General features: G+C 39.9%; 2 protein-coding genes across 4 annotated transcripts in view; one reads left to right on the forward strand and one right to left on the reverse strand.

Annotated features, from left to right (window-relative positions):
- VASH2 (vasohibin 2) overlaps positions 1–7,128 on the forward strand; it is a 41,914-nt gene extending 34,786 nt beyond the window's left edge. Inside the window, exons 7-8 of one of the 2 annotated variants that reach the window (XM_026110619.2) lie at positions 4,112–4,174; positions 4,591–7,128. In XM_026110619.2, coding sequence (XP_025966404.2) covers positions 4,112–4,174; positions 4,591–4,660 — 133 coding nt within the window. In that variant the 3' untranslated portion in view covers positions 4,661–7,128. The remainder of the gene's footprint in view (positions 1–4,111; positions 4,175–4,590) is intronic. The other variant, XM_026110620.2, reaches the window with a different exon arrangement.
- Positions 7,129–8,282: 1,154 nt separating this feature from the next.
- On the reverse strand, positions 8,283–25,679 carry ANGEL2 (angel homolog 2). 2 transcript variants are annotated; one of them, XM_026110617.2, is made up of 11 exons: positions 25,498–25,679; positions 23,523–23,956; positions 21,016–21,269; positions 19,480–19,549; positions 17,494–17,915; positions 16,385–16,511; positions 15,695–15,755; positions 12,913–13,076; positions 9,780–9,930; positions 8,528–8,610; positions 8,283–8,395 (listed from the first exon to the last, which is right to left on the reverse strand). In XM_026110617.2, exons 2-10 carry the CDS (start codon positions 23,947–23,949, stop codon positions 8,532–8,534), a joined length of 1,755 nt encoding a protein of 584 aa, XP_025966402.2. In that variant the 5' UTR covers positions 23,950–23,956; positions 25,498–25,679; the 3' UTR covers positions 8,283–8,395; positions 8,528–8,531. The 2 variants fall into 2 exon arrangements, with proteins under 2 accessions (XP_025966402.2, XP_025966403.2); XM_026110618.2 differs by lacking the exon at positions 8,283–8,395 and having other exon boundaries at positions 8,487–8,610; positions 25,498–25,677.
- Between the last annotated feature and the right edge of the window lie 1,069 nt (positions 25,680–26,748).

Here is a 26,748-nt window from a genome sequence, read left to right on the forward strand (position 1 = left end):
TGGCTATTGTAACTACATTAAATTGTCTTTGCATTTTGAGGAGGTAATTGGAGTCAATTGCCCGCTAGGTTGGTCACAGGAAGAAAAAACTTCAGTGCTGCCAGTTGTAACGTGGTGTGCTATCCTAACATAGTAACTTAGGATATTTAACTTCCTGAACTGAAAAAGGCATCTGGCACCAACCTGCAGTGCTGTGCCGTGGAGGAAGCCTATCAGCACTGTTGTCGAGCCTGGAGCATGGACTGCTTGGGTATGCTGCACGAGTAAAGCCAAAGGAGCAGTCTGTAGGCACATGCAACATGGCCTTAACACTGCGTGTAGTCACAGTCCTTTCTGCTGGGTGATTTTGAACTTGTCTGTAACACAGGCACCTCTGGACTGAGGTACATACTCCAAGGCTGGGAATTTCAGGTATCAGGTCTAGATGTTGAACTTGAGCTCCTCAGAACTGGCCTGATTCTTTTCCTAGGGGCTGCTCTTGCTGCCTCTTACGAGAGTGGAAATGCTTCTCTGAAACCTGGCCTTCTTGCGAGCGAAATGAATTGGCGTTCAAACACTTCAGTTGAAAAAGGTTGCATGAAGTAACTGTTCTTTCAGTAACTGCACATTTTGTTAATACTTGAGAATGAGTCACTGAAGGCTTTTGAACCTGGATTTTGAAAGCTAGTTTGATGCTGAAGAAACGCAAAACGTGCATTTACCTTCCTGGAGCACCCAGCTCCCACTGGTCCCATGGGGACTAGGTGTAGGCATCTAGTGGGATTTCCCAGAGGGCCTATTTTAGTGATGAGGCACTTTGAATCTAGCCATAGGAACAGCAGTGTGTTCTGTATGGGCAGATTAGTCACACTAAAACTCACTGTTATAAAAGTGACAGCAGAGAAAACTGGTTTCCTGATGTCAAAATGGTGCTTGTTGGAGCACTGACCAGTAGCATTGATGGCTTGAAGGCTGGCTGTGCCTTTTGTCCTGGCTGGAGTGACACTGCAGCCAGCAGGGAGTTTCCTGCTGGTGATACAACTGTTTCATTTCCAAAGTCAAGCTTCTGCTGGTTTTTGCCCACTGCTGCGGGAGGCCTCCGAGGTCTGAACGGGCGAATGCATTAAGAGGTGAGCTGAGTGATGCATACCAAACAGCAGTTGACAGGGGAGGAAACAGAGGCAAAACTGGGTATTTTCTACTGTATGTTGATGGGATCCTTGAGAATATAATTGCAGTGAGAGGCCTTTGTTATGCACAGAAAAGGAAAGACTTCTAGAAAAGGCTACTTAGGCTGAATTCCCTGCTAAATAATGGCAGTGCTTGTTGACACTGCATTTTGTCTCTTTATGAATCTTATTTGCATGCTCTAATTATAGTTTTTTAGAGCTTACGGGAGAGAGGGAGAGAAGCTTTTTGCTCTGGTGTGAGCAGGCAGGGGCTTAAGAAGGCATTCGTTGTAGAGGGTCCACCTGCTGATGGCAAGCTGTTATTACAGCCTGCTTTTTGCCAACAGTAAATTATATGGGCCTCCTGGGAAAATCTCCCAGTGAAAAATACTTAGGGTTCAGCATGGCTTTGCTGGCTTGTTTTCTGGAGGACAAGGGCTAAAGCGAGGCTTAGGGGCACTGGTGGATTCTGCTGGCTCAACCCTTTAACTGGTCATCCCGGTTCTTTACTGATTGTGTTACATAAATGCCCGTGGTGACCACTGGTGAGCCTATGATAGCATTTTAGCCTGGACAGGAGCATGCTTCCAAAATTCATCTCCTGCTTCTCTCCTATCATGCTTTGACTACTGTTGCAGAATGGTCTGGGAGTATAAAAACCAGGCTCCTTTTGGATGAAGCTAGGCTGGCAGGTGTGTGCCTAATGTTTCAGCTGCTAATGCACATGCAGCACATCAGGAAAAGACTAGAGCTCTTCCTGTGTAAAAACCCACCAGAACACAGATAGTGCAAGGATGTGAGGCCATGAGCAACAAGCTGTGTTACTATGCACATCCACTTCTGTTGGGCTGCATTACTTGCTACTGTAGACAAAGCCAGTGTCTTTGCATTCAGACTTGCAAATAGCAGTTGGGACCCAGTTCGGTCTGTAAACAGCCAAATGGATATCTTCATTTGTTCTGTTGTTTGTTAGCAAACTGCATAACCCTTTGAAGAGGAGAAGATTATAATCTAGGCTTTTAGAACAAAATCCCTCCTAATTCATTCTGTGCACTGAGCACAGTTACAAGTGAAATATAATAAGGTTAGATTATGCATGAGAATTCCTAACTATGTAGCGCAGCTGAAATGATGCTATGGAGAAGAATCTCCCCAGCTATTGTTTTCTACTGGAAATCACTTAATACTTGTTTTGTTTGACATTTAAAGGCAAATTTCAATTAGCACTTTATCCTGCAAATGCTTCCTGTTGAACATATAGCTGCAGGACACATAGGGTATCTTGCAGGATGTGAGTGGCAATAAGCAGTATGTGGTCCTAGGAGACTGATGTGTCAAGTTACAGTAGCTCGTTAGCTCAGCTATACCTCACATCAGCTGTGGGCTTTTACTGTTTCCACTTGCCCATCATCTGTTATGCCCAAAGGTAGAAGGGTGCAGTAGATTGCAAGCCACAGTGCTGGGACAGGCAAAGCAGTGTTTCATTCAATAGGAGCGTTTGGAGCTGGAGGGGTCTGGGAGTGTTGATCTGAGTTTGGGAGGGAGTGTAACGTGACAACCTGAAGCAATTTCAGCTCCAAAATGCCAGTTCACCAGAGGTACTTCCTTTTCACTTTAACATTTGAGGCTTAACACATGCCTGCTCTGTGAATGTCAAAGCAACACTGACCTGTATACTTCTGGCCTAATTTAGCTGTTGAAAGGCAATTTGGAGTTCTGTTAATACAATGTACTTGGATATTCAAGGGGATTCAAAACCAGGCCGGTCCAATGAAGACAGCCCATGGATGCTGTGTACCGAGCCACTATTGACAGCTTCAGATACTCATAATGGTACTGTGGACAGGAGATGCAGTCTGGACCTCTCAGCCAGTGTAACAGAATTACCCATGTAACATCTAGTAGCAGTGTTTCTCCACCTGGTACTTTGAGAACACACAGCTTGATTGTAAGCATAATCGCTTTGTAGGGGATGTTCTGCTTCAGGTCACTGTCTAGCCATGGAGAAAAGGGGGTGTGAAGCCTCCACTCAAACAAGTCCTTACCTTTTCCAAACACCCTAAGGAGAGAAACGTTAAGGAGGACAGTCTGCGTGCAGCTAGAGGACTGTGATGCAGTGTAAATGGGCCTGTCTGCACAGGTATGCAGAGACTCCTACCTTCTGCCATGGTCCAAGAGAGATGGGAACCATCCAGACTTGTTTTAATTAAAGCCATGGTTTGAGGTGCGAGGGAAGGAAAAGAGTGGAAAGGTCAGAGGATGCTTTCCTATATTTGAGGAAGGAAGAAAGGGTGTGTCTTCCTTCATTATTCATTGCATGAATAATTGCCTCAAGATCTCAGGTGCAATCCCTTCCTGCAGGTGATAGAGCCCAGCAAAGACTTCTTCAGTTAACTACTTATAAGCTAAGTAATTGGTTGGCAGCCTGAAGTGGCTACTGCAGAAGTGGGGCAGGCTGCATGGATTGAGGAGTTAATATTGGCTTTGCATGTGCAAACTCGCAGGTCACATCTGCTGCACAGTGAGTGAAGAGTATGTGTAAGAGCTGGAAAAACAGGTCTAAGGAGCTGTAGGAGAGGAGGGCACTGGAGCACTTACCAACTTCACATTTTACTACTCAGCTTAGCTGTGTTTTTGCAGTGAAGTGGACACATTGTATAGTCTATTGGGAGAACCTGTGAAAATAGCTGAAAGCCTGGAATAAACCCACCAATTCCACAGACTATAAATCACTGGTATTATTTAGCTTTAACTTTGTTTCAGGATTTCTTCCATTGCTTGCTAAATAGGGAGACTGCTAGTTCTAAAGGTTTAATTTGTTAAGGCTGCTAATACACTTAAATAGAGTAACAGTATACATGTATGTGTGTATTCACTTAAGTGAGTGGCTTTTCTGTTTCAAAATCTGAGATGCCTGGAGGCTAAAAGAGTTCATCTTGTATTTTCTATTTGGCTGGCTCTAGACCTTCACAGAGACCTAACCAAGAGGAAACGGCAGGGTCAGAGGGACATCAAACTGTGACCATGTAAGAGGCCTTGCTGGCTTGTTTTCAGCTTCTCCCAACAGTTTTCATTTTATTCTAAAAGCTGGAGTCCTGTTCTGGGCTAGCTGAAGAGTGGGATGTGTCTAGTCTTAGCTAGTCATTTAGGCCCTTTCTCAAGTCAGAGCAGTAGGGCACTCCCAGTCTTAGTTCACCTACCTTCAGATGAGATGACTTGTTCTTTGTGGGTGCTTGGCTTCAGAGGGAACCTACATGACTAGCTCACATAATGCTTGTTTACATGATGGAAATTCAGGAAGACTGTGCCTGTGATGACAAACTTAGATCTATGCTGTCCTGTTTTGAAGTAAACTAGTCCTGGTCTAACAAGTGTGCTATCAGTGTCTGCACAGCAGTGTCAGATTGCTGTTGAGCAGCTCCCTTTCCTCCTTTGCTTGCAGGCCTGTGGTGGTGGACAAGAAAGCAGATCTGGCTACGCTCAACGAGGTGGGCTATCAGCTACGCATCTAGCAAAGCCACAGGCTGGACAGAGGGCTTCCTTGGTGCTTCCTGATGCACTTTACCTGCACCCCATTGGAAGGAAGAAGGAATGGGACTATTTATTAGCTTGTGGACTTTAATTTAAAGCTGTACTAGAAAATAGAACACAAAACTTTTTTGGTGGCAATATTTATTTTCTTTCAATTCATGGAAATGGCATCAGTGAAGAGAACCTAAAATTACGTTCACCAGGAGGTGGGATTTTTTCCTCCATCATGTAGAAGGTGACTCCAGTGGTACATGGGTTTCTTTAAGTATAATTTCTTTGTATAAATTTTAACTGAATTAGGGCACTGTGCTGAGTGGTAGCACTGGGATGATTATGAAATCATATTCTTCTTAGTGTTAAGATGTGCTGAGATACAGTGTGTGTTTAAAAAAAATCATGTTCAGTATTAATATTCAGCAATAAAAACAAGCAGTGCAGAAGTGGCATGAGTTTTTGAAGTGTCAACATTACCTCACTAAACTTAATAGATATGCAAAACTGTCAGTATTACTGTTTTGTAACTAATTTGTACTGTCTCCCAGCATTTCTGGTAGTATTTAAAACAGCACTAGATGCGCTCTGCCACCTGTATTACTATTTTATGCATGTTGCTGAAAGAAGTTAAGGGATAATAATATGCAAGTGTATTCTTAAACACTGACATCTTATTATGGAAAATATGAGATTTTGTTTGTTTTTTTAAATGATAACTGACCAATAATTAAAAAAAAAAACTTTCATAGGTTTTTTTCTTTACACTTTGTCACAAGCTTTTAGTCTTTCCAAACTACTTTGCTGAAGCACAAAACGTGGAGACTGCTGTTTTGTAGAGACAAGGGTTCACATTGCAGTGCCAGTTTTTCTTGTATATGTTATTGGAATAATGGAAAAAAGTCAGAATTGCTTACTTAAGTCTTTACATTTTTCTTTCAATATTTATGTGCAACTTGGAACCTTGTCTTTGAAAGGCTGAGCAGTCTCAAATGGTGATGCCTTGACATCTTATATTAAGATCAGACATCACAGACTGAAGTTATGCTTCCACCATGCTACTACAGGGAGTTCTTCCTATATGCATTATAACAACAATCATTTAGTCAGATCTGAAAAGGAAATTTGTATTGGAAAAAGTTCAGCAATAAAACAAATCACATCACAAACAGCTACAACTCTCTTTCTTTTTGTTGTAAGGCTTAGCTTAGGACCTGTGATCAAGGCAGTGTTTTTTAAGTGACAGGGCAAGACTTTTATTTGGGTCTACTGTTCACATTAAGGAAGTTCTCTGGAAGCATTTGAGTGCTGCATTCCTGAAAATATTTCATTAGGTGCCTAAATGGAAACTGGATTACTCTGAAAGTCCAGCCTCTACACTTTGTGCTATGCTTATAGCTGATATAACTGTGGGCCTTTTATATCTCCCTTCCTGGCCTCTTATTTATTGGAATCTCTGAGAAGACAGGGCATCACAAAGCAGTGACAGAAATGCTTGCTCAAAATGAATGATTTAAGCTCCTAGAACTCTCCTTGGTTCAACCAAGGATGAAGTGAACACAGGAGGAGATGACTGCATGTAGTACAGATCTCATTGCTCAGAGAAGTCGATGAATCTCATTTACCTAGGACAGGAAGACAACATGGACAGCCAGTAACTTTTTACAAACAGTAAAACACTTTCCAGTAACTAGATTTTAGAAGGCCAAACTAGAGAACAGACTTTTCAAACCTATTACACTTCTTTATACAAGATTATTTTATCAATTACAGGGAGGCCTTTCCCATCCCTCTTCCTGCAACCTTTCTCACTCCTATGTTCATAATGAGAATTTTTGGGGTCAGGAGTGAAGTTGAGGAATAGAGGGAAATACTCTTTTTGATAGAAATTTTTGTTGTGTAATTTGACATTAGCTGCAGAATTTGTTTTAACGTTTGTGCTGCTCTGTGTTTTGTGATCTAAACAAATTTTTCATGTTTCCTGTAGATTTCTCATGAGTAAAATGATGTGGAAACCTGTTAAATCTTGATAAATGGTAGCTGTAGCACCAGGTTATCTGATGCAAATTTTTTCTATGAAACCATGGTTTACTTCTCTTCAACTCAAGTAATGGTTGTTGGTATATAGTTTTTACCAGTGTCCAGAGCAATTTGAACTATGTTCTCTGAACTGCTAACTTTACTGAAACTTTTCTAAACTGTAGAGCTGTGTGACAAACTGCTTTTGGGGTGGTTCTTGTTTTGAAGTTCATCTGAAATATTCTCTTGAAATTTGCTTATAATGGCATTTGTATTAACTGTGGTTCTAGTGATTTTTTTTTTCCTAGCTCACTGCAACATGGTCAAGTAGTATAGAAAAACCTGTGCATGACTGTTTTGCCTCCTCTCCCCCCCCGCCTTGTATGTTTATACACAGCATGAAACTTTAATAAACTATCATGGTAGTCTTTTTTAATGACTTACTTTTTTTTTTGGTCTTGTTTAACACTGGATGTTACACATCACTGTCCTGATCATGATATTCCAGAAAAATCTACATCACTTCTTTAACCTACAGTCTTGATTCAAGACACATGACAAATGGGAATCAACTGAAGCAGATTTTAAGATTATTATATACCCACTTCATCTACTATTGTACAAAGTAATTTCTAACCTTTAAGCTCTTAGAGATCACACAGTATACCTAAGCACTTACAGGTTATGTTAAAAACTGAAACAAGTCTCTCAACCTCTGAAACTACATTCTTGTGGAAAAATAAACACCATTAAACTAAATAGTGACAGCACTGATTACTGCATCATGTCAAGCTGCTATTGCTTTTTCCTGTCAGTAAAGCCTTGACCCTAATCCCTCATCTACTGCCATCAAAATGGGGGGGGGGGAGGGGCACACTTTAAATGACAATTCCCTTTTGTAAAGGAAAGGAAATAATTATTGCAGTCCTTCAATAATAACATGCGCTAATGAAACAGAATGAATACCTTACTGCTTTAATTGTTTCATGTGCTAACTTTCTGAAAAATATCCCCCTTTCTCTACTGATCTTCATCACCTTGAGGAATTTGGCCAGTTTAAAATGCAACAGGGACACTGCTGAATAGTTGAGTATAAATCAAATATGAATACCATCAGTCAGCAAGTCTAAAACTTTTGCTTTTAAATTAGCATAAAGATTCAAGCTGGCACTGTATCTAACTAGGTGTTTACTGGCCTACATGCATACTTCTCCATGTAAAAGAGGCTAGAACCAGTGTGAAAACTGTACTTGGTAGGAATAAGGCTTTAGTAGGAATAAGGCTTTAGACAAACACCTCTCTGAACCCTTTGAACAAGTGCTGTTCCAGTCAAGTGACCCAACTCTAAAAAGCAAAACTGCTTTACTACCTACCTTGCCCTGTTCCATTGCCTGAGGCCAGGAGATAGCACAGACACCCAGTGAGTAAGCAACCACCTCTTTGCCAGCAGCACGCTAGAGCAGCAGCTGGCTCACCTTTTTTTCTGCAATGAGGATGACATTGCAGTCTGTCAGGCAAGCAAGGGCCCTTGCTCTTGACACAAGTACAAGAGTTTCCACAGCTGGACACATTTTAGCTATAATCAGTACTTACAAAGTATATGTTGTATCTTGGGAAGTTTTTGCTCCAGCTTTGATCATGCTTGGTTTAAAGTATCTAACCCGAGTCCATTATTGACTAGGTCATCATCTTCAGTATGAAGTTGACTATTATGAAGAAGTAGAGGGAAGAGTCCCCAGGCACAATTAGTTACAAGAAAAATACCCCCTTCCCCAATTCCAAGCAATTTAGGCTGAATGGTTTGGTAGTCAGGTTTTTTTAATCTAACACTGAAGTACCTTTTCAATTCAACTGGTTTGTGATTACCATCACTGGACTTCTTGCTTTATTCTCCAGGCACAAAATAATCCCTGTAATAAGTCTGTCAGAAAAGGGAAACAAAGATGAAAATTCAGAAAATGAGACTGGAAAAGTAGAACAAACAGACATTTCTGGATAGAGTGGTTCAGCTGAGTGTGATTTCAAAAACAAGAATGAGTTTTTCCAGCACTGTGATAGCAGGACAATTCCATACATTTCTATTTTTAAGTCAGTTTTGCATTTATCCATATGTGGTTTGACCAAGTTACAAGTCTTGTAACTCCACTCAAGCACAGTTTCTTACTTGGACTTAAAAGACAACTGCCACTTTCACAAAGGATGTTTATCAATGCATTATGAAAAAGTGAATATAAAATCTTGAATATTTAATACCTCAGAAGAGCTCTCATTTGAATATACAACTTGTAAAAAAAAAAAAAAAAAAAACCCAAAACAAACAAACAAACAACTCAACGGAAAAAAGCCTTTCCCTACTTGTTCAACATATCTGAAGTCTCAAAGTATAGGACTTAGATGATTTTTTTTTTCCTATAGTGCTGCATGCCCAATAACTTTGGTTTTATTTCAGGTTATGTTTTAAAAGATTCCAGTTGATACTACCAGTACTTAGGCTTTTGAGAGTTTAAGAAATAACTTTTTCAAGCATAAATATGTGCCTTACTGCAAAAATATCTTCTGGTGAAAGTCCAATCTTGCAGCCTCTGCACTGGCTCCACTCTAGGTAATTGAGGAAATCCCTTTGCAGAAGTATTTAGATAGAGGTGGCTACAGAACAACTTTGTAATAAAACATTGTTTTCAACTCATTATAAAAAGTGTGACATGCACACAAACTCACTCCCCTTTGCTTCAAGAAGCACACAGTTCTTAGAGAATAATCAGTTTTACTGTAATTTACAATAAAAACCATTTACAACATCTTTGTGAAAAATAATGCCATTTTGAGACTGGCACAGATGTTTTCCATTATCAAAAAGAGGAAGCTAATGTAAACTCTTTTCTTTTTGCCTTAAGGACGTCAAAAAGTAATTTAAACAACCTTAAAAAAAAAAGTCTCTTTAAAAAGTCTACTTTACACAACGCTAACAAATCAGCATGCAGGCAAACATATTAAAACCGGACCAGCAGTGCTTGAAATAATTTTTTAAAATTACACAAAGAGAGATGGTGAAGGAAACTTCTGCTATACAAAAAGTCCTTTGGGTATTACCGTTCGATAAGTCTGAACTCCGCTAGCAATGGCAGGTGGTCAGAAGAGTTATTTTCATTAGGGAGACCATTAACAGTCCAAAGATCTTGCTCTGTTAGAAGTGCCAGCCTACCAAGAAGTTTCAGACCTCCACTGAAAGAATCCTCTGCTCCTGATAAAAAAGTGGAAATATATTTATTAGTGTGGGCTAAAAAAAAAAAAAAAAAAAAAAAAAAAAAAAAAAAAAAACCCACCATCACACATTCATAGCTGTGCAGAAAAAGGACTATAGTATGGCAGAAGTGATCTGAAGTCATTAGTGTGATATGCAGAATCACCAATAAAGTAGTTTGTAAGTTCCTGAATTTATTTCTTTTGTTTCACTGTAAGACTTCTAATGAACAGAGCTTGAAGTGCTCAGAAAGACACCATATCCCCCTATCTTGACAGGGGATAAATTGAGGTAGAAAGGGAGAGGGATTTGCCCATTATCACTCCATTGCCAGTGTCTTTGGGGCAGGGGGAGGGAGAGAAGGGAAGAGGGGGAGGGCCTGAAACTCAAGACTCATACAGTTCAGTCCTGTAGTCTAACAAAACAGCATGGCTAAACAAAGTTGAAGTTTGCAAAACTAGGGGTCTTTGAGAGTTACTGTTTCACATAACATATTCTATTTCTTTATCTTCAAGCATACACTTCTCCACCAGGCAGGTCATACTGCAATTCTTGCTTACAAGGATGAAAGCTTTCTGGCACTTCCCTCCCTAGTTCTTCACCATAAGAAACGGATCTTCCTCCAACTTTTTCTGCTACCTGTTTCTGTAATGGCCTGAAGAAAAAACATGCCGTGTTCATGGAAGAGGGGAAGATGATTGACAGCCTTACTATTATTACACCTTACTATTATTATTACACTATACTTAAAATACTTGTGTCCTCATTTAAAAAAAAAAAAAAAAAAAAACAAAAAAAAAAAGGGAAAAGCAGCATCAGCCAAGATTAAAGGTTTTTTTTTTTCAACTCAAGTAAAGAACTTCCATCAAGAATAAGATCCTTCAATAATGTGTCAAACTTTACATTTCTTGAGCTGTGTACTTGAATGAGAAGACTACTCAGCAGCACTAGCTGCTGCTTTCAGAGAGCAGAGATGCTACTAAGCAGGTTGAATGCATTTATGAACAACATAAACAGCAGCTGGAACTTGAACAAATGCTTTTTTCTGTATCAAAGCGATCAGCAGTTTCAGAACTTCCTGGCTGGGTGTCTTCAGTCTTGGCTTACCAGCAGGTAGTCCGAAGATTTCCTAATAACTGTGAAACCCCTTAGATAGTTCAGCAGCTTCACTCCTTTGCCAGCTGCCAGCTTTCTAGACCTGTAACAGGCCAGCAGCTGCTACTGCTGCTTTGAAAAAAGCCTACTTACTGCAAAGATGCCTGGATAGCTCTGGAGCACAGGTCTGCCCAGCTCCTGAGCCAAATTTACCATTTAGCACAGCACCTGCATGTCTACAAAGCAACCGTTTGTTGCTACAGGGAGTTTGCTCTGCTTGCAATGATTAATGGCAGCTCAGAGCATTCTGGAACCAGCAAAATTGAGTCCTGCAGAAGTCAGGTAACTACTGAACCCTGTTTTCACAGCAAATCCTGAATAACAAACCAAATGCCTGCCTGAGCATAACACAGACCAAAGCATGAAAATGTTCAAAAAAAAAAAAAAAAAAAAAAAAAAGCCTTGAATGAAGGAAAAGAGTGATCAGTCAGCCTCATACCACATCAAATATGCTAGAGAAGCCCAACGCATCAGAAAATCCATCTGATTAGTTTTCATTTATCAGTTTTAGAAACTAATTTAAAAAACTTGGAGAATTCAAGTTTACTCCAATTCTGTGCTCAAACCTAGGGTGAAAAAAAATCTATGTGAAAAAACATGTGCAGCAGAGGCTCAACTTGTTCTTCCTGTTCAAAAAAAAAGAAAAACCCAAAACATAAAACACCACACAACCACACGCATATGCGGCTTTAACACCGCTGGAGCAATGATACTGCAACAACATACATAAGCAGGTGAATTAGGATTTAATATTCCAAGGTACTGCACTCCCTTAAATCACACAGTAGTCAGGAGGAGTTCAGACGCTTCTCACCTCTTAGCTTTTCAGTCAAAGCTTTTATTCCTGTATTTTGAAGCTTTTTATTCCACATTTTGCATTAAGTTCATTTGCTGTGCATGGCTAGTAAAGCTTTCATGCATTCGTCATGGCCCAAGGTATGACAGATGAAGACAGTATTCTTATTTCACATAATGAAAACAATCAGTGTCAATTTGCAAAAATCACAATTGAAATTTGCACTGAGAGCAGAAGCGAAATCCAGGTTTCTTTGTTATGACTTCTGCAGAGCCACTCATCTGATGACACTGCACTGTGCAATGATCTTTGAAGATAGGATAAAACACATGACTAACTACTACATGGAAGTCTACTGCTCAGGAGTACCCATACTAAGAGCACAAATACTGTAAAGGATATCAGGCTTCACTACTAACATGTGCTACCCATCAAAAAATACACCCTCAAAGGTAGCATGTCTTTCTTGCACCATCTGGTGAGCTTTAGCTGCAACTGCAACCAGAAGAGTGACAACCAGGCATGTACAAGTGACTGCTCTCAGAGCAGAGGCCACAGAGGTCATTTACTTAACAAACATTTTATCAAGCTTATCTGAAAAGTAACTTCCTAATAAACTGGTCATTTATCAGCTTTAATGCACATGGTAAGCTGATGCTCACCATTTTGGTGATTAAATGATAAGAACTACAGCTTTGTCATAGGTCTGGCCACTAAGGGCTCCTATGAGTTACTACTGAATGACAACAATGTTTCCCAGGCACAACTTAGGTTACTACTGATCTGCAGCCTCAGTTTTCAGCCTCCACACTGACATGACAATTACAAAAATGTCTCATTAGGTGACAGAGTTTGCCCTGTGTGTGGCCAACAAGCAAGCCCAACTACATTTCTCAGATAACAGCTAACATTCAAAGCACCACCATGAACCTCTGAGGTACTTGATGAAATTATCACTACATTTCCCTTTGAACAGGTTCTGAATATTTTCAGGAACGCTAAAAGGGAACACTTAGAGTAGGTTTCCTTACCTGGCTGGGCAGCAATATCATCATTTGCTGCAGAAAAGAAAATATAATCCACAGTGACAGCACTTCTGGAGTGACAGGTTGTTACTTCTGGCATCCCAGTTTCAGGGAAGTAATGAGAATAGACTGAAGATAGTTTAAAATGGTGCTGTAATTTTGAAGACAACCTAAACAGGAACAAAAAAAAAAAAAAAAAAAGAAAAAAAAAGAGAGAGAAAAGAGGATTTTGCTTCTTTGTATTTGCTAGAAAGAGAATAAGTGATAAAGGAACACTGAAAAGTTTCTGACTACAGACAAAAATCAGTAATCTGGATATGCAAACTAATTTTTAAATACATAAGTGTTTCTCTCTTGCACTCAATCCCATAGCCTTTTGTATTAGGGGCCTAAACTTCTGAAGGTAAAATGCAGACAGCTTTGCAAAGTAAGTGGCAGATACCTAAGAGCCTAGCAAAACTAGATAAACTGACACTTTAAATATACAGAGCCTTCACTTCCATCTAAACTCTGCAAGATTTCACATATGTCCTCATTCAGCAATCTCTCCCTGGCACACTTGGTAGAGGCATCCATCAGAATAGCTTATATGAAAGGGACAAACCCTGAACTCATCTAACTTGGTCCTTCAGCTTATAGGGAAATTAAGGATTTTTTTTTGTTTGCTTTTTAAACTAAGAGTATCAAGTGTTTTCCAGATGGCTATGCCAGATTGTTTCTCCTCTGCTCAGGCTCCCATTTTGTTTCCCCCCTAATCTGCCAGTCTATTCCTTCTCCTGTTCAGCTCATCTAGTCTCACCTGTTTTCTTTCAAATCAGCCACAAAAGGTGGAATTGCACATTTCAGCAAAAGAATTCTCTCCCTCCCAGCCATTTGTTCTCATTAGATTTGCAAATCACCCTTTCTCAGCTGTACCTGTCTCACAGCTGTATTTTAAACCTGATCTGCAACATGTCCTGGTTAAAAACAAGTATTGCTTCGAAAATCATAATGTCACCAGCCTCATCTGAGGACAGTCAGACAAACATGCAACTGGGTACAATTTGGGTGGCAATTTCTGCTCTGGAAGTGGCTGGGGAATAAGGAGCTCTTTTCAACTGATTCTGCTGCCAAAGGGTACACATCACAGCTTCCACAGGCTTCTGCATCTTGCATTTTGACGAACTTTTTAATACATAGTTACCAGAAGTGCAGCTGTATTGAGTCAATCCAACCCGCCCTAACAGCCTGAGAACAGCAAATACTTAAGAGGGAGTAAGAACAGGACAAGCGTACAGGAATACTGGTCACAAGAGACTGTCCCAACTTCCAGCAACCTGCAGTTCACAATTTCCTTAGCTAACAATCATTGCATCCACATCTGCTAAATAACGTGCAAACTTTCCTTCTGTGAGCTTTCCTAATGGCTTTTTAGAAGCTTCCACAACATCTTTTGGCAATTAACTTCAGTTAAAGTCTTTTGTCTGTTTTGTAATTACTGCCTGCCAATTTCTTTTGACAATTCAATAGTTTCAGTATATTCACTACTTTCCCCTCAAACAATATTTACTCATGTTCCCCCACCCCTTAATGATTCTCCATGAGTTTATCCCCTCTCAGTTGTCTTTTTCCTAAGCCAAGGGACCCAAATCCATTTAGTGTCTGTTCATACAGAAGCTGTTCCGTTACTTTGATTGTCCTTGCTCTTTTATATCCTTTCCAGGATGAGTCAACAGAACTGCAAACAGTGTTCAACATGTGGCATGCTATGCCACATATTACTGTAGTCATATATGACTATAGCATAATGTTTACTGTATTGTTATCTACTCTTTTCTCAGAAAGACCATTACTTGCCTTTCTGATCATCAGAAATCACTGTGGGTTTTAACAGAACTATCCACAATGACACCAAGATCTTGTTTCTGAGCAGAAATGGCCAACAGAGTCTGACATTGTGTATACATAATTAGGCTAACTTGCTTCTGTGCTTTACTTTACATGCCTGTACCAGCCTGGTAAATGCAAATGTATTCTTCCTTGCCTCCAAAAACCAAACACATATGCCACCCCCAGCAGTCTAATGATAGTCACTTCCTTCAGTTTAACAAGCAACTTTCTGATCTGACTAGAAGTTGTATGGCCAAATCCTAAGTAATGTTCAAGAGCTTTTCCGCTTATAAAATACTACAAGTTTTAGTGATTCAAGGAATTCTAATTCTCCTACAGAACTCCTGACAGGGAAGAATCTGTTCTTCCCAGTTCTTTTCCCCCCTTGACCCAAATTTCACATTGTATTGTAGGGGTTAATTACCTTCCATAAAACAGTATCTCAGAAACAGTAAAAAGGGCAGAGGTAGTGCCAACATTTAAATAGCTGGACAACACTACCTTTTCATAACATGATTCCTGCAACTGGACTGAAGTTCACAGCTCTCCTATAATATCACTATAAAGCAAGATGTTCTGCTTAGCGCAAGAAAATATCAGAAGTATTCTTTAACAGGCAGATGGAATGTATGCCAGTATCTCACTGCTGCATTTTGAGATATCACCTGCAAGTTCCCTCAAGAACACACACTCTTAACTATTTCCAGTCCTAGCTATCTGATCAGCTTTCTCACATATGAATGAAAGATGAATTTTTGTTACATGGGAAGACTGGGTTGGATAGGCGTCTTGTATCCATACCTGGAATCAGATACAAGCTTGGTCTAAAAACTAAACAAAAAAATTCCCCAAACCCAAACATGAGGAACCAGCCAAGTGATTCTACTTTTTTTTTTTTTTTTAAACTCACAACACATACTTTTCAGATGCTATTACAATCTCTTCAGTGTTGTCCAATTTTGCTTCTGTCATCTTTTCTCCTACAAAACAAGAATATGTTCATTTCAGATTTAAAAATGTCATGTAATTAAGACCAATGATGAAAAGCTACAAGAAAAAGAACAGCCTATTATAACATCTTTAAAAACACTTATTTTTTGCAGCAGGCAAGATACAATTAATAAAGTTAGATTAAATTCTTAGTATGACTGCCTTCAAGAGTCTTTTAAATTACCTCCCCTTCATTTTAAATTGTTTTGTCTGTCAAAGAAAAAAAGATAGATGAAAGATGGAAAGACATGCAGCTAAGGGAACAGGGATCACTTGCTTTTACCATTTTTTCCATAGAATACACACACTATAATACATAAACACTGGCGCATAAGGTAAGTTCACACTACATGCATGTGCTGCATTCCTCCATCTCTTTTCCCAGTCACATCACATCTGGCTTCCATTATGGAAACACAGTAGTTCCAGTATTATGCACCAGATTCTGAAGAGTAAATTCTAACTAGCTAATCTTTTAAAGATTCAAATCTGCAAATGCTTTTGCAAACAAATAACTTCACACTTCAATGATTTTTCTCTACTAGAAAAGATAATCAGTTTTTCAGTGCAAACTGAATGTCTTCAAAGGATCATAAAATTCATCAATCCAGAAACTGACCTGCATTTTCTTCTTTTTGTTGCTGTTTTATTTCATACACACAGTTTTGTGAAATACCTAATTTTTTTGGCCAAATTGGAATAGATAAGATTCTTTGTCCCCTTGGAAACTGTTCTTGTCCAGAGACCTAAAAAAAAAAAAAAAAAAACAACCCACTTGTTTTAGACAGAAACCTGATTAAAAAACCTGAAAGAACTGGTCATTCTCTGTACAGTAAAGCTGAACACTTTGAACAAACAGTATCTCCCTAGAATAAGTCTTTTATACCAACTTATCAAATCTCTGTCAAAATATTCCTAATTTACAATACCTTTGCTACCCCATTGTCCAGGATAATTCTTGTGACACTAAGCTAAGAAACTGCCAAGAATGCTTTCAGCAACATAACAGGACTGATAATAGACAGCTCCCTAGCAAATACTTAATCTTCATGATATTCTTCTGGGAGTAAGTCATCTCAAAGCGGGGCTAGAAACAACTACCACTAGCAACAAACATCAATGGTGCTATTTTTTCTTTTTTTCCTCATTGTATGTGCTTCAATTACTTTATATTGGATAGCATTTAACATCTCCAACAGCTACATACAAGAGCTTACAAAAAATAAAGCTAACCTGAAACAGTTTAGGTTCAGCATCTAATTGCATTTCTGCTTTTAAAATAGTTCTAACCATTGCAAGTCAAAGTTAATCTAAAAAAAAAAAAAAAAAAAAAAAAAAAAAAAAAAGGTAATCTTTCTAGACAACACAGTGGAGTATTTGATTATGTAGTTATTTTCTCCTACTTGAAAGCTGTAACACTTAACAACAGTGATACAATCATCCTGTGGATAATTACCTTTCAAGAACAATTAATTTGTTTGTCAAATGATTCATTTCAGAATGCCAGGAGCAGGTATAACATTCTGTAAGGCACAGCTAATGGGCCCGGGCTTATTTTATTAACTACATAGCAACTTTCACTTTGCAGACCGCAGAAAGAGCACTAAGATGGATACTGTAAAGGAAACGACCACAAGCTGATCTATGGTGTGCTAGACCATTCTATTAAATATTTGCCTCTCTCCTCAGCCTTAATCTTTTTTGTAAGAGATGTAAAACATATCCTACCTTTCCTATAGCAAGTCCTTCATAATTTAACTTTCCTTCTTTTATAAATCTGTACAGTGGAGAACCAGGAACAGAATTGAAGTCACCACAGATGATAATTGGACAGAAAGTACCATCCTTCTGACGGGCAACACTAGCAATCTCTGCCAGGAGCATGGCAAGTTGGGTCAGTTTGATGTCTCCTCGCCTTGGGTTATACAGCAGATGTGTATTGGCTATGCAGATTGCAGCATTAGTTTTACAGTGAAATCTAGGCTGCAAAAGCAACACCAGTCCAACATTGTCCCTGTCCAAGAGTGGAATATCACGGCGAAAAAATTCCACAGGGCTTGATGAGATCAGACTAAATTTGGAAGTTTTGAAGCAAATAGCACAGCCATCAGGTTTTCTCCCTGTCCTCATCTTGTATTCACAGTGATACCCTGCAAGAAAGAATTAAAAAACATTAAGACACCATTCAATAAATACAGATCAGTTTTCAAAAAATTTAGAAAAACCTCATACTACTTTTCTCCTTTGGCAGTCAACGCCCAGTCTAAAATAACGAAGACTGAGGGAAGTTCACTGTGCCCTTCACCTCCCCTTTTTCAGATGTCCCTCATGGACCTCTGCATCTTCCACAGTAAAATTTTTAGATGTTAACATTGCTTGGAGGAAAAATGAGTTATAATGGGAATTATTTGGCATGACTAAGTACAAAGCTGAGAACCATTCATAAAATAAAATTCAGAAAATATCCATCACAAATTCCCTATAATAAACCCTTACAGTTTAATGGTTTCTGACAGGGAAAAAAAAATCCTCAAACATCCAAGTCACAATAAAAAAAGAAAGTGTATGAAAACCTAGTTGTCATTTATACTTTAATGTGATCGGGATCATCTCCATTATCTCCTGTTTTCAAAGGAAAGTTGCTTCATCATAGCACTGAGCTACCATCCCAAGCTGGGAAACGGTTCAACAGTAACTGTCCAAACTAGAAGTTTAGCTAAAAATGCAGAATGCTAGAGTGCTCTGACCACCTTTACAGAGTTTAGTCTTGCATTCTTTAAATGAGAAATTATTTAGGGTAACTAACAATTCATATATGAACATGTCACCTTAGCAATCACTTCATTCCATCTCTGCATACTGAGATTTGACTCATTAGAAAAGGCCTCAAAATATGATTCAACAAGGAAAGTCAATACAAGAGGCTTTCCTGTTCTTTCTAACTTCACTTCAAATACTACAGTAAAACTGATCCAATACCTTTTGTGATGTGTGTCCAAATAGTTTACACTACTAGGCATACTTTTCTCTATGTGGAAAAAAAAAAAGCAAATCACATAAAAGTGGATGTGTGTACTGAAGTTTATTCCAGGTTTATAACTGTTGTTACCACAACAGTTCAAGAATATTACTGTAAAGTATTCCAACTGAGTATCTATTCCAACAGTATCTAGTTTTTGCCTTTTTAAAATGCCTCTCCATGGCCCACATCATATGGATTCGTAAAGTACAGCCCCCTGAAGCAGACTGAGCTGACTTCAGAGCTCGGAAACGCCTGAACAGAGAATTCCTGTTTGCTCCTGCCACTTGTGTGCTAGCATGAACTAATTTACCTCAGTAAGCCTGCAGAAAAATAACCCAGGAAAATAAAGTGAGACTGGACAGTTTTCTGCTGGGCTAGTGGATTTAAACAATATAAAGGTCTAGCGAGTGACAAAACTAGCCCAAGAGAAGGGGCAGGGCATACATTTGGGAGCAAGAGAGGGGAAGGGGATTTCAAGCGAGAAAAAAGGAACTCCAGAGAAGCTATCCAACAGGAGTACTGGGAGAAAATACTAAAGTAGTTTCAAGAGTGTTTGATGAATTTGTGAAAGGAAGTATAAAATACTATAGCATGAGATAGGAGGGGACTTGATTCTACGACCTAAGAGAATCTTTCTGGGTAAAAAAGCACTGGGGGAGAGACAAAGTATTGGTCATAGAGTTTCACCATACCCAGGGACTCCAGACTTGACTTGATCTCTGTTCTATAATGGTCTTCTTGGACTTCTTGTAAACAAAGTACCTAAAGCAAAAGTTTACAATTGAAACATATTAGTAAGTACATCAAAATATTAGTCATGTCTCAGTTGTCAAGTCTTTTTTTTTTTTTCTTTAAAAAGAGATTTCAGAAGTTTTTTGCCTTCATAATCCTGTAAGAGGATTCATCAAACTCTTAATGGCCTGAAAAATGACTGAAGCAAGAAGCTCATTGACTTGACTTCGTTATTAACAGTAAGCGTCGTGGAAAAACAAACTAACAAAAACCACGTAAAGCTGTACAAGGAAAGGTATTTTTCCAACTTTGATGCAAGCAGGAGTTTAGAAGCATGTCTTTGGTAGACCAGAACTTGATCATAAGCCAAATGATAAAGAGCACCAGGGGAAGAGAGAAGACACCACCTAAGAGGAACACTTTTGGATCAGAGTCTCACTGGAAGATGCTACTAACAGCTGCATTTTTCTCTCAACTGTGAACATTAATCATAAGGAAACAAAAGATCCACATAGCAGTCTTATCACTCAAGACCTTATGCAATCAAAAGAGTAGATAAAGCACTTTAGTTTGTCTGCCTTCCAAACAAAGGATTTGCACATGATTATAAGTTCCTCATTATCTGGTCTAACAAATGGCTCTATGGGATTAGCAGCCAGATTTTAGAAAGAGACTTCTGATTCACTGAATATACTGACACATGGTGTTACAACTACCTAAAAAGAGTACTGGGTCAAAGTTGCACACTTCCATGTTAAAAAAAGCCAGCACTGATGGTTGCCTTAATTCGACCCTCCTCTGCACAGACATACTATTATTCCTCCACAAAAGCATGGTGTGCAAAATAAGTATTTGCTAATTGTGATGATCTATTCAGTCTTGTCTCCCTTCTTCACACTAAGTAACTTATAACTTAAGGAAAAAGACACAGCCTCCAGCTCTTGAGGTTCCTAAGCTGTACAGCATCAGAAGCTGAGGCCATCCTGGCAAGAGGTGCTCTGTTCTCCTTCTCTAAGCATCTATCATTAGCTCCTGCTGAAAACATGACACTAGACTAGGTGGACCTTTGCCCTACACCAGTATGGTTGTTCTGTTCAGTACCTTATTTACAGCATGCTATTCAAATGCACTCTAGGCACAGACTGGAAAAGACTTGGGAAAGAAACTGTATTCTGACATTAAAAAAAAAAAAAAAAGTTACAGCGTATCAGCAGATTGTCAAAATTATGTCAAAAAGACCATCCCAGGGAATTATGGACAAATAGAAGGCAGCTATGAGCAGTATATAGTTTACAGTTGCATTTGCTGTAAGTTTAGATTACACAGAAGACACTAATTGCATAAGTATAAATCAGAACCACAGACTTAATCACGGCATAATTAAAGGCTCAGCTGGATTCACTAGAGCATCTGCTTACTAAAATAAAAAACAGCAAGAATTTGCTATTCCATTTACAGTTTCTTGAGAAATACCCACGTGTTCACTTTCTACTCACATCCGCATCCAATTGTTTGATTTCTTGTAGAATGTTGGGAAATCTGTATGTCCACATTAATAAGGGCTGCCTGCAGTGTTTATACAGGTGGGAGTTATCTTCTAACAAATTCTGTGAAAGAATATTGTAGGACATGACTGTAAAATCAAATTTTGCCTCACTTTCTCTATTGCTTTGGTCAGTTGCTTTATTTTCAAAGATCTTCATTGTTCTACTGTGCTGACAAAAATATTCCCAGTGTCTTTGGATTGCTCCTGTTAAAAACACATGAAACAAAACAAGTTATGTAATACACCATATTACTTCTTACTGCTCTTAGAGCTCATTCTACTGATGACTATTTGCCTTTCAAATTGCTTAAGCAAATCGAAAAACTCATTTGATTAGCAGTGCTTTTGAACTGTTTGTCTGTTTAATATGAACTATTTATGAGTATCAGTAAAAATGACACTGCTCAAGACCATTGTATGTCCTGTATTTTAAACTGATTTCAAATTAGGAAACTGGTATGTTCAAAGGCGAATGCTGCAGTCACACCACACCATCCTGCTCCTTCCAGAAATGTTGTCAAACTGGTAAACCAAATCTAGTCTGTGACATACTTTCATGCTACTGTCAGGTACTAAATCCTCAGTAGAGATGGGACATGACAGTCTTGGACACACCCTTTAGAGCAGCATATACCCATCTTCTTGATCCCTATGTCCATGTCAGAGAAAGCACAAGGAACAGAGGCTCACCTGTTCTCTGTGCACAGTCTGACAAATTCAACCATAAGCCCCCAAAGGGTCTGTTTTACGGGTCCCAAAACAGATATTGAACTTGGATCTCCATCAGTGAGGTTGAGAAATTAAGATCCATAAACCTCAGAATTAACGAGAACTTCTTAAGAGGCTCACTTTGTCTTTCTGCAATACTTACTATTTATTATTTGCATATGAAAGTTGGTAAGAATATATCTGCACATCATTGAGTATCCAACTATTTTTCAGATATTTATTTTTCCAATTATATAATTCACGATCAAAGATGACTTTCAGCTATCTCCCAGATCAAGTCCAGTTTTCTGCATTATCAACCACTGGCAGACTGAAGCTATAGCAGCTGCTATTTGCTCTGAGTATTCCTTTTTATACCCAAAGGTACAGTCTCCTCCAACAAGCAGGTAGTAAATGTCATCACTGTGCTCAGGTTATTCAGGACTTTACCTAGCATTTGTAATGAATACAGCAAGGCTTTAAATAGTGTTTTCACAATGGTAGAGAGGCTGCACTGCTTCTCAGCAGGTACCTTTAACTATTGTCATCTTACAATGCGCAAACAAAAGATAACCAGGAAGGCTTATACTAGTAACCACTCTCTCAGACAAAGGCATATCAAGATGTACTTGCCAAGAGGTTTAAGAGACAAAGCAACCTCCTTTCCTCCAGCTTCTGAAGATACATATGAGGTTTCTGTGCCTTCAGGAACTTCATTTTTATGGGCATGTGTGTCCAAAAATCCCTTTCCGACGCTGATGGCATTTGCCCTTCTCAGTCTCAGTACAGCTTCCAGTTTATTTTGTTAAGAAAGTGATTTATGCAAGAAGGCCCTGATTGTGACTGTGCTCCTCTATTTTTTTTCCCCACAGTAGACAAAACCATTAATATCCACAACAGTCAGTAAAACATTTGGATGCTCTGTGGAAGATTATATGGGTAATGAGCTAAAGCAGAAACTTTCAAGTTTCATGAAAGCCTGTTATAGAGCTGGGTAGATATCTTCATGCTTCTTATTGCATTTATCTGGGTAAGTACATTTGCTGGTTGATCTGTCAGTCATGGTATAAAACTTACAAAAATGCCTCTGGCAAAGCACAGTGGTAAAAACAGAACACAAAAATCACACTGGAAACAAACAACATTAAGTCTCAGTTATCCCTTAATTCTCAGTTACCTAGATCACAGGTAACTCAACTGGCTCTGAAAGAAGCCAACTGAGGTTCAGCAGGACTTAGGAGCTCACGTATAGTGCAAGGAATTAAGCTATACAACGTCCAGGGCTAGCTCAGCTCTGAATTTAGCTGAATCTTTCGCTTTAAAAAGAGTTCATAAGCTAACACGCATGACCCAGGAATAGATCCCAGACAGAATCTGAATCTGTGTGAATCAAGCTCAGGACTCCTCAACTGTGCAATCCCTGGCATGTGATCTAGCATTCATTTTGTGAATTATCTCAGTTTGTGCTATGCTAGGTGATGCATAATTGACTGTATTCTACTGCTGGGCAATAGAACACAGTTCTACTATTTCTGACAGACTGTTCGATAGCACAAAGAAAACAGTTTACAGAGTAAACAGCAATACAAAATGGTAACAGTCTCTCTCTCTCTCTCCCTCCCTCCCTCTCTTTTAAGACAGATGTTTTCTGTTGCCAAGCAAAACAGGAACTCAAAAGATGCAGGTAATACAGCTTATAACTTGTCAGAAGTGTTTAGTATTACAAATTAACAAGCAAACATCTTTTACCTCTCCTGTTGGTACAGTTTTCTTCATTCTGTGCTACAGAAAGACACAATGCTTCCTTCTGATCAGAGCTGCTTGTTTCTTCTTCAGGAGTTGAAGTATCATGCTGGCCACTGAGTCTTCTCTTTTTTGTAGATGGCTCTTCTCCCTCAGATTTCATATTGGAATTAGATAGATGAAAGCAACAGTTCTGTGTGAAGTTATCAAGCTGCCAATTTGAGTTCTGAAATTGTCTCCAAGGTCCAAAAAACGGAGGCAACCTCCAGTTTGCTGAGAAATCAACTGGGACAGGAAGTGGAAATGAGGCCCAGGGATAGCTTCCAGCCCATCTCATACAGTTGGAAATCGGGCTGTTCCAGGAAAATACTTGAGAATTATTCCAGTGGGCAAACCAGTCTCTGCCCAGCCTCTGCACTTGACGGGGCAGCATGGAGTGTCTGTTAAAGAAAGGATAGGTTTTGTTACTTAAATGCAGCTACATCTACCTGTAACCCACTGTTTGTAGATGCAAGGCATCTTGGTTATGATTTACAAATGACATTCCTTACTTACAAGCTGACCCGTACAAGATAATGGATATTATTTTCCTATTAGTTCTGACTCAGCTACAAAGAATAAGAATCTGATTTTCAGATATGATTATATAATATGACCCTTTTATTTAGTGTTTCAAATGTAACTGGAACATGTAGAAATTTAAGCCTTTACCTAAGTGATATGCAAAGTGGGACTTTGCAAACTGATCTTGTAGCTTTTTTCCCCTTTGGCTTAACCTTTTTTCCTTGGCTTTACAAATAACGCCATTTAACTTTCCAACTCCATCCATCCGAATAACTGCTTAAAATTTACCCTCTGCCTTGTTGAAACCAACAAGCTTCTCTTTCAAGTGCTCAGCAGACACATCTTTATAAAAAGTCATTTTTGCATGCTGCATTAAATTTATTATAAGGCTATTTAAAAGAACCAGAAAATCACTTTCCCTCAAGAAGTCACAAGAGCGTTTAAGGAGCCACTGATTTCACAAACCAGAAGGGCGACTAAATAAAGCACAAGACAGCAAGACAGAGGGTACTAACTCTGTCTCCTTTGCTGACACCAATGTATACAACTCTGAACTTTTACTAATTGCATTCTTATTTCTGTTTTCCAGGTGTGAAAAATGCAGGTTAGTAATTAGAACCATGAAAATGAGCTTTTGTTTTCCTTAGCAGAAAAAGCACTGTCAACGAAGATCCAGAAAAAGCTACGTGACATCACTCAGTCTCAGCTTCCTCACTGGTTAAGCAGTAAGGTATATTTCACATATTGGGAGCTCACAAGCAAAAAGGGTCAAAGCTAGGTGTGCCAGTTGAACTAAAGCCAGAGCCTCTTAGTTTTCATGCAGTCTGGTAAATAAGCAAAAATACAACTTTGAGCAAAACCAACTTGTCCTGAAACAGCAGTTTTCACTACTGTGCACTAAAGTAGCCCTATAAACTCAGAAGACAAGCACACTCTGCTGCATCACAGCACAGTGACGCACGCTGAGCGCAAGAGGCACCCCTTTGCAAAGGCTTCTTGGAATACTTGTTTATAGAAAAGTTTTCAGAAAGACTTAATTTTCACCTGCAGCTTCTCAGAAGCACAGTGCGACACAAATACTTTCCTATAATGATCTACGAGCTGCAAAGAAAAATTCAAGCCTACACTTAACTTGGTAGCCCTGCTGTGAACAACGGGACTTATTTTAAACAAATACGACTGTCAGGCACCATCGCCCCCCTCCGAGCCTCCTGCCAAGCCGGGGGCTCGGCTCCCGGGCGGCGCCGCGCAGGGGGTCAGGCCCGCGCCCCCGCCCACCCAACGGTCACTTATGGCCGTTAAACGCCCGCGAGGCCGCGCCGGCCCAGGGGAGCCCATGCACGGGGCCGCCTGGGCCTCCCTCGGGCCCGGGCCCGCCGCCGCCGGGCCCAGCGCCCCCCTCCGCGGCCGCCGTTACCTCCCGGCGAGCCCGGGACCGGCCGCTTGGGGCCCCGCTAACCGCTCCGCGCAGCCCCGGCGCCCCCCGAGGGGGTCATCCCAGGGCAGCGCCAGCTCCGCCCGCCGCCGCCGCGGCGCTCCCGGCCCCGCCGCTTCCCCCGCAGAGGCCGCGGCCCCACCGCACCCCACGCGCGCTCGCCCCTGGGACTTGTAGTCCTAGGGCCGCCGCCGCCATCTTTGTTCCGGGAGGCCGGCGGCCGAGACGCGCCGCCATCTTGGGTCAGGCGAGGAGCGCCGCGGCGGAGGCCAAACTGAAGCCCCGGTAGCCATGTTGGCTGAGGGCAGGGCGGGAGGCGAGGCCCAACCCAGTAACGTAATCAAAATATGATTTACGCTGCCCGATTTCTGTTTTTTTGGCTCTTTTAAATGTTTGAAAACGCTGTATTTACGCAGCAGTTTCCATACGCGGGCTTCTCCTTAAGATCCTAGCATTACAGCTTGTCCCTGTAGGGTGTAAAGCACCTCAAGGAAGAGAAGCAGTTTATTTCCTCTCTATTCCTACTCTCTTGCAGGAGCAAAGTGCCGTTTCAGTATGGTAGCACCGCGTTCACTATTTACCGAAAAATAAAAGCTGCTCACCTGAGAATATATTTTAATTTTCTCACATTAAAACACACCTGAGCCGCTTTGCAAAGTGCTCCATGTAAGTTAATGCTGCTCTATGCAAATACGGGGGACCTGCTCTCACAAAACCGGTGGGAGAACTACCTGCCTAGGTGTCCCTGCAGAAATACATAGTTACTTACCAGTTGCATAAACAACCCATTCTAGTTCTGCCTATATTTCACTAACAAGCAGTTCACTGCTTCTGTGAGGTCCTTTGAGGACAAAGTGAATGCTGGCTCTGTTTACTGTAAGAAAATGTGATATAAAGCATATGAAATACGATAGTGCTGAACAGCACAGAGCCTGTGCAGGAACTGCAATGAAGCGCAAAATTATTTCTCCCCATTCCTATTATTTGTGTCATATAAGTGACTTTAAATGGTTTAAGGAAAAGAAAGATATACTGATAAGCACAAAAGCTTATTGTGCAACAGACAAAATAAGTAAAAGTAAAAGACTGACCTATTAATATGATGGAAATTGCTTCTCAGTTATTCATTTTGCTGTTATTTCTTGCCTTGACCTCAGAAGGCCTTATTAACACCTAATAGCAGATTGTTTACTCTCCCTTAATTATTATTTTGTATAGCTAGGTTGGCTACAC

The sequence above is a fragment of the Dromaius novaehollandiae genome, chromosome 3, assembly GCF_036370855.1.
Source record: "Dromaius novaehollandiae isolate bDroNov1 chromosome 3, bDroNov1.hap1, whole genome shotgun sequence".
Lineage (NCBI taxonomy): Eukaryota > Metazoa > Chordata > Aves > Casuariiformes > Dromaiidae > Dromaius > Dromaius novaehollandiae.